The sequence below is a fragment of the Salvelinus fontinalis genome, chromosome 6 (assembly GCF_029448725.1).
Source record: "Salvelinus fontinalis isolate EN_2023a chromosome 6, ASM2944872v1, whole genome shotgun sequence".
Classification (NCBI taxonomy): Eukaryota; Metazoa; Chordata; class Actinopteri; order Salmoniformes; family Salmonidae; genus Salvelinus; species Salvelinus fontinalis.
Genome location: NC_074670.1, coordinates 46,745,415 through 46,756,699, shown reverse-complemented (window position 1 = coordinate 46,756,699; position 11,285 = coordinate 46,745,415). Strand labels below are relative to the sequence as shown.

Below are 11,285 nucleotides of genomic sequence, written 5' to 3'. Positions count from 1 at the left end.
GGGATACTGTTTAACTCCAGTGCCTCCAGTTTGGAGATTAGGAGACAATGGTTGACTGTATCAAAGGCCTTTTGAAGGTCAAGAAGTATCATTCCACAAAGACAATTAGCATTTCCTGTTAGTGCAGGAGGATTTTCCTGCTGTAACAAACGGGCTGAAATTAAAATCCTATATCTGTAGTAACATTGGTGGCTGGTTTTACAATGGAACAACCTTCCACACTTCCATATGTTGTTTTTTCCCCCCTCTCTTTCACCCAGTGATCATCTGGATGGCAGCAGGGTCTCTGGCAGCAGTGGTTATTGTCCTAGTTATGGTGTTGGCAGTTTACTGTGTCCAGAAGAAAAATAAACCTTCAAAGACGCCAGGTTAGAGGAAATTTATCAGTACCTTTTCATTTTTTCTTAAGTACTACAATTTACAGCTTTTACCAGTCTTGCCAGTGAAATACTAGATGTAATGTCTCCCCACCTGTCCCTCTCGCTCGCTCGCTCTCACTCTCTCTCTCTCTCGCTAGCTAATGATGACAGCCAGGATGTGGAATACGCTGATGTCAGGATACTGAAGAAGCAGAAGAGACAGAAGGAGATGGAGGCGTCGATGGAGGTGGAGTACAGACAGATGAAAGTGGCGGGGGTTCCCCAGCAGCCAATGGAGGTGGTGTATGGACAGTTTAAAATATTACAGGGTCCCCGGGAGAAGGTAGACACACCTGAGGAGGAGGACTGTGTGTACGCCAGGGTACAGAAAGGCCAGGGAGTAAGGTACTGTCTAGATAGAACATGAATGAATAGACTGAGAGTTGAATCGATGAGAGTCTGAGATGAATCACTGGTTGCGTCCTAATGATCTCTCCTTTTCTTGTTCACTTCCCTTCTCGGATTTGGAAGGAAATGAATGGAAGATGGAATCTCCCTGTTGCCCATGCCAACACCAATCCAATGCTTTTAAATGTGTGGGAAATAGTGAACAGGCACACATTTCAGGAAGAAAGAGATTATTGGGATGCACTCCCTGAGAGGCCCAAAGTTGATACAGACGATAGCCATGTTGAATCATGTCGTCTTAGTTACAAAACACAGCTGTTACTGTAAATGTATGTTCACACTTTAGAGCACATACTGTCTGTTTCCAAGAAGTGGACACTGTCTGTTTCCAAGAAGTGGACACTGTCTGTTTCCAAGAAGTGGATACATCACTTCTGTTTTTCTTTACCACGTTCTTTACCACGTTTGTTTCTTTGGAAAAGTGTGGTCTTGTTTCAGTTGTGTGACATGTCACAAATTCTTACATGTGTTTGCTGCATGATAGAAGTATTAAAATAGTTATTTCAAGTAATGTTTTAAAGAATTTTGATTTTGATAATTGCATAACAAAAATTGAATGAACAAATTCCAATACCTTAAGTCAATACTTTAAAGCTTGCAGTCCATCTCCCTAGTTGACACATCTTGAGATATTGCTAAAAATCAAATATACTCTTATTTGTCTATGAGGAAAATCATCCTGGCATCCACACACATGCATACATGTATGGTAATATCTAAGATAGTGGTTACATGATGATCTTTATACAGCACAGTACCTGTACAGCAAATAAGATCATGTATAATTTTTTTGAAATTGCTATTTATTTTTGAGCTAGTGCAATAATAAGCTAATGTTGTAAAATAGTTGTTCAGATACATGGTCATATCTTTTCACACCGTCAAAATCTTTTTTTTCTTCCCTTGAACCTTTCCACGTCTGGTTTTGGAGGGTTAAAGTTGGTGATGCATTTCCTGTTTGAGTCGCATTATTTCCAGTTGAGAATCCCCTCGTTAACTAAAAATAAAGCATATATGATTTTGCCATATGGTATCTCATTCTCACTCAATAAGTTAAGCTAAAAGAACAAATTGTGAAGAGGCTGTTGATAAATAAAGATAATGTTCCTAACAAAGTGTGGATAACAATGTAATATGCAGAGGAATCACTTGTCGTGCTCATTGTTGATGCCACCGTGTGATTGGAAACTGCAATTTGATAATAAAATCCTGTGTTTTAAAAACAAGCAAAAGTTGTTCCTGTCTTCTCTAATCATAAGTGATTCCAAGATGGCTTAGCAGTTCAGACGTCATTTTTTCCCCCCGTACTGTCTTGTCCTGTATATATATATTTACACCTTCTTCCCATATCTTTTATATTTTTTTATTATCCAAGAACTCAACTACAAAAGCTTTCCTGCAACCCGCCTCACCAATTACAACAAAAAAAGTATTATTTACCTCAAATCTGAAAATCCACAGTGGAAGCTAACCAGGAGCTAATCAGAAGTTAGCCAGAAAGCTAACCAGAAGTTAGCCGAAAGCTAGCCGAAAGCTAATCTGAAGCTGCCCAGAAGTTAGTTGCTGGCTAGCTTTGGTGTTTCAGCTGCCCACGTTTTGTGGTCATCAGCTATTCCTTTAGCTCGATAATCTACCGGCACTTTTGTGCAACGCGACTCGGACCCGGAGCATACCGGGCCTTTTTTTCTCTCAGTTTCCCCGGATTTCAGCCGCAGGCTCTGGACATTTGCACCTTGATTTCGCAGCTAGCTAGCTGCAAACCGTGTGACTATTGGCTTACGTCGATCCCGGAGCAAACTTAAACTATTCCGGAGCTAGCCAGCTGAGGAGTTCCATCAGCCATTCCTGGGCTACAGTCACCTATCCGGACCCGTTTTTTTTTTTTTTGCTGCAGATACGGAGCCCCACCGGGCCTTCACGATTGACTGCCGACGTTATCTGCCCGAGGGAGTTATCCAACTGGCACCTCCGTCGCGACGTTACCTGAACGCTCATCTGGGGCCCGCTAATCGTTAGCTGTCTTATCGGCTGTTATCTTAATACGTATATCGGACATTTTTTATTTTTTTTTCTTGGGTCACTATATCTATTTTGCCTATTGGATTGATCCCCTCTACAAGACACGGAACCCCACTAATCTACCGACGGAAACGCACGAGGTGTCTAAAAATAGACCTCCATCCTATGCTATCTTGCTACCGATAGCCATCTATCCGGCCACCTGTCTGGATCGCTGTGACCCCAACCAACCTCTACTCACTGGACCCTTATTGATCACTCGATTAAGCATGCCTCTCCTTAAAGTAAAAATGCCTTGTCCATTGCTGTTCTGGTTAGTGTTTATTGGCTTATTTCACTGTAGGGCCTCTAGCCCTGCTCACTATACCATATCCAACCATTCAGTTCCACCACCCACATATGCGATGACATCACCTGGTTTCAATGATGTTTCTAGAGACAATATCTCTCTCACCATCACTCAATACCTAGGTTTACCTCCACTGTATTCACATCCTACCATACCTTTGTCTGTACATTATTCCTTGAAGCTATTTTATCGCCCCCAGAAACGTCCTTTTACTCTCTGTCCTAGACGTTCTAGACGACCAATTCTCATAGCTTTTAGCCGTACCCTTATCCTACTCCTCCTCTGTTCCTCTGGTGATGTAGAGGTGAATCCAGGCCCTGCAGTACCTAGCTCCACTCCTATTCCCCAGGCGCTCTCTTTTGATGACTTCTGTAACCGTAATAGCCTTGGTTTCATGCATGTTAACATTAGAACCCTCCTCCCTAAGTTTGTTTTGTTCACTGCTTTAGCTCACTCTGCCAACCCGGATGTTTTAGCCGTGTCTGAATCCTGGCTTAGAAAGACCACCAAAAATTCTGACATTTTCATCCCCAACTACAAGATTTTCAGACAAGATAGAACGGCCAAAGGGGGCGGTGTCGCAATCTACTGCAAAGATTGCCTGCAGAGTTCTGTTTTACTATCCAGGTCTGTTCCCAAACAATTTGAACTTCTACTTTTAAAAATCCACCTCTCTAAAAACAAGTCTCTCACCGTTGCCGCCTGCTATAGACCACCCTCTGCCCCCAGCTGTGCTCTGGACACCATATGTGAACTGATTGCCCCCCATCTATCTTCAGAGCTCGTGCTGCTAGGCGACCTAAATTGGAACATGCTTAACACCCCAGCCATCCTACAATCTAAGCTTGATGCCCTCAATCTCACACAAATTATCAATGAACCTACCAGGTACCACCCCAATTCCGTAAACACGGGCACCCTCATAGATATCATCCTAACCAACTTGCCCTCCAAATACACCTCTGCTGTTTTCAACCAAGATCTCAGCGATCACTGCCTCATTGCCTGCATCCGTAATGGGTCAGCGGTCAAACGACCTCCACTCATCACTGTCAAACGCTCCCTGAAACACTTCAGCGAGCAGGCCTTTCTGACCTGGCCGAGGTATCCTGGAAGGATATTGATCTCATCCCGTCAGTAGAGGATGCCTGGATATTTTTTTTAAAATGCCTTCCTCACCATCTTGAATAAGCATGCCCCATTCAAGAAATTTAGAACCAGGAACAGATATAGCCCTTGGTTCTCTCCTGACCTGACTGCCCTTAACCAACAGAAAAACATCCTATGGCGTTCTGCATTAGCATCGAACAGCCCCCGTGATATGCAACTTTTCAGGGAAGCTAGAAACCAATATACACAGGCAGTTAGAAAAGCCAAGGCTAGCTTTTTCAAGCAGAAATTTGCTTCCTGCAACACAAATTCAAAAAAGTTCTGGGACACTGTAAAGTCCATGGAGAATAAGAACACCTCCTCCCAGCTTCCAACTGCACTGAAGATAGGAAACACTGTCACCACCGACAAATCCACTATAATTGAGAATTTCAATAAGCATTTTTCTACGGCTGGCCATGCTTTCCACCTGGCTACCCCTACCCCGGTCAACAGCACTGCCCTCCCCTCTGCTACTCGCCCAAGCCTTCCCCATTTCTCTTTCTCCCAAATACAGTCAGCTGATGTTCTGAAAGAGCTGCAAAATCTGGACCCTTCCAAATCAGCCGGGCTAGATAATCTGGACCCTTTCTTTCTAAAACTATCTGCTGAAATTGTTGCCACCCCTATTACTAGCCTTTTAACCTCTCTTTCGTGTCGTCTGAGATTCCCAAAGATTGGAAAGCAGCTGCGGTTATCCCCCTCTTCAAAGGGGGGGACACTCTTGACCCTAACAGCTACAGACCTATATCTATCCTACCCTGCCTTTCTAAGGTCTTCGAAAGCCAAGTCAACAAACAGATTACCGACCATTTCGAATCCCACCATACCTTCTCCACTATGCAATCTGGTTTCAGAGCTGGTCATGGGTGCACCTCAGCCACGCTCAAGGCCATCGATAGGAAACAATACTGTGCAGCCGTATTCATTGACCTGGCCAAGGCTTTTGACTCTGTCAATCACCACATCCTCATCGGCAGACTCGACAGCCTTGGTTTCTCTAATGATTGCCTCGCCTGGTTCACCAACTACTTCTCTGATCGAGTTCAGTGTGTCAAATCGGAGGGTCTGTTGTCCGGGCCTCTGGCAGTCTCTATGGGGGTGCCACAGGGTTCAATTCTTGGACCGACTCTCTTCTCTGTATACATCAATGATGTCGCTCTTGCTGCTGGTGATTCTCTGATCCATCTCTACGCAGACGACACTATTCTGTATACTTCTGGCCCTTCTTTTGACACTGTGTTAACAACCCTCCAGGCGAGCTTCAATGCCATACAACTCTCCTTCCGTGGCCTCCATTTGCTCTTAAATACAAGTAAAACTAAATGCATGCTCTTCAACCGATCGCTGCCTGCACCTGCCCGCCTGTCCAACATCACTACTCTGGACGGCTCTGACTTAGAATATGTGGACAACTACAAATACCTAGGTGTCTGGTTAGACTGTAAACTCTCCTTCCAGACTCACATCAAACATCTCCAATCCAAAGTTAAATCTAGAATTGGCTTCCTATTCCGCAACAAAGCATCCTTCACTCACGCTGCCAAACATACCCTTGTAAAACTGACCATCCTACCAATCCTCGACTTCGGTGATGTCATTTACAAAATAGCCTCCAAAACCCTACTCAATAAATTGGATGCAGTCTATCACAGTGCCATCCTTTTTGTCACCAAAGCCCCATATACTACCCACCACTGCGACCTGTACACTCTCGTTGGCTGGCCCTCGCTTCATACTCGTCGTCAAACCCACTGGCTCCAGGTCATCTACAAGACCCTGCTAGGTAAAGTCCCCCCTTATCTCAGCTCGCTGGTCACCATAGCAGCACCTACCTGTAGCACGCGCTCCAGCAGGTATATCTCTCTGGTCACCCCCAAAACCAATTCTTCCTTTGGCCGCCTCTCCTTCCAGTTCTCTGCTGCCAATGACTGGAACGAACTACAAAAATCTCTGAAACTGGAAACACTTATCTCCCTCACTAGCTTTAAGCACCAGCTGTCAGAGCAGCTCATAGATTACTGCACCTGTACATAGCCCATCTATAATTTAGCCCAAACAACTACCTCTTTACCTACTGTATTTATTTATTTATTTATTTTGCTCCTTTGCACCCCATTATTTCTATCTCTACTATCTCTACTTTTTTTCTTTTTTTATACTTGCTATATTGTATTTACTTCGCCAGCATGGCCTTTTTATATTTTTATTTATTTATATATATATTTTGTTTGCCTTCACCTCCCTTATCTCACCTCACTTGCTCATATTGTATATAGACTTATTTTTCACTGTATTATTGACTGTATGTTTGTTTTACTCCATGTGTAACTATGTGTTGTTGTATGTGTCGAACTGCTTTGCTTTATCTTGGCCAGGTCGCAATTGTAAATGAGAACGTGTTCTCAATTTGCCTACCTGGTTAAATAAAGGTGAAATAAAAAAAATAAAAAAAATAGTACAGTATAGAGGTCAGAGGTCAAGGTTAAGAGCATTGGGCTATCATTCATCCCATCTGAGGAGTAATAAACACAGTCTTTATGGCCAATCATAGTTGAATTCTCCACAACCCCAGGATCATTACCTCTCTATGGTTACTGATCTATAAGACAGGTGACACAGATGCTCAGGTATGCTGCTGTAATTCATGTAACTAACATGTTCTTCTGACATCTTCTTGTCATGTCCCCTATTAGACAATAAGCAGGGAGAAAAGGGTATACAATTTCCAAATCAGCAGACTGCACAGATTCATTTGAAATTCCTAAGAGTTAAGGCAAAATCCTGTCATATGGGTACTGTAAACTGGGGATGTAAGTGTCCATAAGTTTTACAGCAATGCAATGAGTTCAATACCCATCATCATGTGACTTAGATAAGGCTTTTATCAGTTTGATAGCGCAATCATGAAACTTTTCATTTGCCTATGGCATTAAAATAGCAAACTCATCACTTGTGGAGAGACTGTAAACGGCTGAAACGGGTGGTTTCTCTCCTTGGTGATCATGGATGACTTGGCACATACTGTACAGGGTATACATCAGGCTTTCAAACTTGTTTTCAGGTGTCCATTTTGGCAAAAAACGGGACAAACAACATCTATATGTAGCCTAGGTGTCAACGATACACTTGTAAAGTCGTTCGCAACACAGAAATGTTTGTACCAGTAAGACGTTCCAAGACATTTATTTGTCTGGATGAATCATATGATTGAGAAACTGAGGCCAGCTGTGGATCAACTATCAGGATGTGAAGAGAAATACCCCTGCTTACTTCGTATCTCAACATCTCTTCAGTTGAATTTCCCTTCACAGTGCCTCAAAACGAATCAAACCTTTCAAGCAAAATATTGAAGATAAAAATATATATAAAAAAAAAAAACATGAAATCAAAACATTTACGTTATTTTTTTTAGTTACAAATTCATTTGCGTCAAGAAAATAGAAACACAAAAGCAGTTGCAAATATTATACATATTTGCGTAGTGTAACCTGTTCTTCTCTCTCTTTCTTCTTATCACAACACAGACCGTAGCATTCTACTACAGGTGTGCAAGACGCATGTAATAGGGTTTTCATCATATCACTGAGGTCAATTACATCTTCTGTAGTGATTGTCATGGGAACAGCAGTTTAATATTGTTAACTGTCAGTACTCCTCTTTGATAGTCATTGATATTTTCTCTGACAACAAGCTGGAGCTGGTTGCCATGGAGCCGTTGCTGGGGTCAGCCAGGCAGGATGGAGTAAAGGTCAGGGTAGTTGTAGTCTTAGAGGCCTGCTGGGACTGCTGGATCTTCTTCTTGGTCATTTTCCTCTCCTTGGCTCTCCTGTTCTGGAACCAGATCTTTACCTGTGGTGATATCAGAGAATGATGAGACCTACATTGCTCTCTGAGACCCACCTGTAGCACTCACCTGTCTCTCTGACCCACCCGTCCCTCTCATCGACATGTCTGCTCTCTGCCATCTACCTGTCTCTCTGAGAGGCCCCGGGCCAGCTCTGCACTGGAACTCTTTCTACAGCTCTCCAACTGTCTCTGTAACACAATACCCGTCTCTATGACACGGCTGTCTTTCTGACGCCTGTCTGTTTTGTCTCTCGGACCCACCTGTCTCTCTGAGAGGCTGAGGCCCAGGGCCAGCTCCGTCTTCCTCCTGATGGTGATGTAGCGGCTGTACTGGAACTCCTTCTCTAGCTCTAGGCGCTGCTCGTCTGTGTACACCACCCTGTACTTGTCCTTGGTCCGCGTCTTCCCTCCTGGAACCAAAGTATAATAATAAATGTGTCTATCAACTATTAAAGGAATGGTCCAGCACTGAGTATTTGTCAAGGATTTTGATGTCGATGTTCTAAATTGGTGAAATTGGTATGTCAGGTGATATGATAGATACAAAAAGAGGGATTGGCAAACGTAGATTCAAGTGTAAGCAGTGTGAAGATATCGCCATGACTCAGGCTGCACAATGTATGAACAGTAGTGTCACCGCAGACTGCTACATTTGCTGATGGAGAAATGTCTGGAGCCGTGCTAGAGTTGAGTCTCACACGTGGGGGTGGTTGAAAGCTTTCTGGCGCCTGTGAAGCCTCATCTACCCTATTAGTCATGTTAATCAGAAGCACTGTGTAAGAGACTATGTAAGACATTACTGTGGTGGTTCTTATCACTGTGAGAGCTGTTTACATAGGAGTTTACATAGATAGCCTCTCAGTCCCACTTGCGTGCGTGCGTACACACACAATTACTACACACACACACAACACACACTCTCACACACACACACACAGCGCCAGGGACGGGTGAGTCAGGGAGATGGTATTGATCCACAGGAGAGGTCTTGACGGCACGGTGTGACCGAACATTGATCGCAGTAGGGCGAGGAGGGGAACACAAAGTGAGATAAGGCCAGGAGAGTTTCCAGTAGAGGAGGGTTGATCCTGTCCTGAGACACCCAGCCCAGCCCAGTCCAAACCAAACCCCTGGCTGTCATTCTTATCTGCTTAACCTGTCACCCCCACAGTGGACAGAGAGGGTGGGGAACCACAGGCTACAGAATCCCTCGCCTCGGATGTTAGCTTTTCACTAAGATATTTTAACCAGCGGAAAGGATAGGTGAAAAGGTTCTGTTTGATGAATGCGTGTGACGTTGTGCAATGGTTCTGGAACGTGTGTATATGAATATGTATTCTGTTTTCAGTGTGTCAACAATGCTTGTTTTGTATCTTGTAAGCCTACACCCACTCAAAATGTTAAACCTGACGTCTGCCATTGAGCACTGACATTGGATCAACAAATCCATAACTTGTGCTATTTTTCTAATAGGTGTAGTACTCTCCGCAAAGTTCATAAATCAACAAACTGTTTCGGGCGTTCAACGATAAGTAGCCTACTGTACAAAATAAATACATTTTATTGAGGAAATAAACTATGCCAATTCATAGATATGAGACAGGCTCGAGGGGATTGGGATTCGGGGAGTTTACCTGTACTGGATGAATGTACATTGTGTCTGATCCAGTCGTATGAGTTTCTTCTCTCTGAGTCTGGAGAGTACTGCCCGGCAGGTGAGTTGAGTGAAGGAAGAGTTCCCGGCCCCGTAGGCAGGATGGATGTCAGATCCGGGGAACTGAAATTGATCTGTTCTGTACCTGGGCTCAAACCGTGGAAGTCCGCGCTCTGGCCATACGGTGACCACTGCTCCCGCGGACCTGCTAAGTAAGCAGGGTTCCACACACCTGTCGTCTGGGCATGCGGGTCACTGACGCCTGTGACGTGATGATAACCGGTGAAATCCGTATACTGCATGAAGTTCTGACTGTTCAGAGGTTGAGTCGGGTGTCCCACGGAATTTGAGAACATTCCGGTGTTTTTATCCATCAGGTAACTCACGTACATCTCAATGAATTAGCTCCTCTGCGCATGGTAATCCACAAAATTATTTCACCAATTCTCTAGAAATTCCTAGAAATCTATCCACGTGACTCGACCTCCTGTAACCTACGCACCTGCTCTGTATCTACACCTCACCACACCTTTTATATAGTGTTGTTTCCTGGACAAGTTGACAGTTCGAAGGTATCTCCATGACGTCAACTTTACAACCTGGAGGGACTACCTAGTTAGCTCAGCCCCTCACATCAAGATTATATCGGTATTTTTCAGAAAGTGTGTTAATGAAAAAGTTCGGATCAGCTGAGGCCATTGAGGGGAGGACATTATGGTTATTTCGGGTACAAGATGATTCCTTCAATCAAAGCCATTCACTGTGTTTATGTCTGTACGAGGTGGGGTTGGGGTTGGGGGATATATTCCCTCCTTAAAGTCTGATACACTGCATGACTTTACAGTGATCCTAGTGGGGCATCAGATTACCAGACATGACATGCAGGCCTACAACCTGAAATGAGGGACAACAACGTGCTGGGGTAAAGTACATTTCATGTGTGTGATCTGCTGTCCTCTACTGTTTGTAAAAAGTAATGACGTTTCTTGGGTTTGAAGTAGGCTGCCACCTCAAAACGACTTTTACTTTCACCTGAGGCAATTAATGCTGTACAGACCCTTCTACTTACTTTATGAATAAAAATGTCACATTGCTGATCATCTACAGTGACAGCCTACTCAGCTGGTGCAAAGACACCATCCATTTGAATTTCGGAAGGGATGGCATTTATTAAAGATTGAAGTCAATATCTAGTCTAGACGTCCACTAGCGACAATCCACCATTAGCACCGGCTAAGTGAACGCTAAAGGATGAGAAACTGTTATAATACTCTTAAAGCATCCAGCCAAGTTCACCTGCCGGCGCCCTATAAACCTGATGTCCATCAGAATGTGTCGGAAAATGTACGGTGATCTGGCACCCAGACAGAATATAGCTCATACTGTACTGTAAATCCCCCTTTCTCTACCACTTGTAATGTAAAGAATAGCTTATAAA

The 11,285-nt window shown here is 43.8% G+C and overlaps 1 protein-coding gene across 1 annotated transcript; it reads right to left on the bottom strand.

The window, feature by feature from the left end:
* Positions 1 to 7,817: 7,817 nt before the first annotated feature.
* On the bottom strand, positions 7,818 to 10,355 carry LOC129856718 (homeobox protein CDX-1-like). The gene is made up of 3 exons (XM_055924447.1): positions 9,828 to 10,355; positions 8,455 to 8,603; positions 7,818 to 8,196 (listed from the first exon to the last, which is right to left on the bottom strand). Exons 1-3 carry the CDS (start codon positions 10,237 to 10,239, stop codon positions 7,993 to 7,995), a joined length of 765 nt encoding a protein of 254 aa, XP_055780422.1. The 5' UTR covers positions 10,240 to 10,355; the 3' UTR covers positions 7,818 to 7,992.
* Between the last annotated feature and the right edge of the window lie 930 nt (positions 10,356 to 11,285).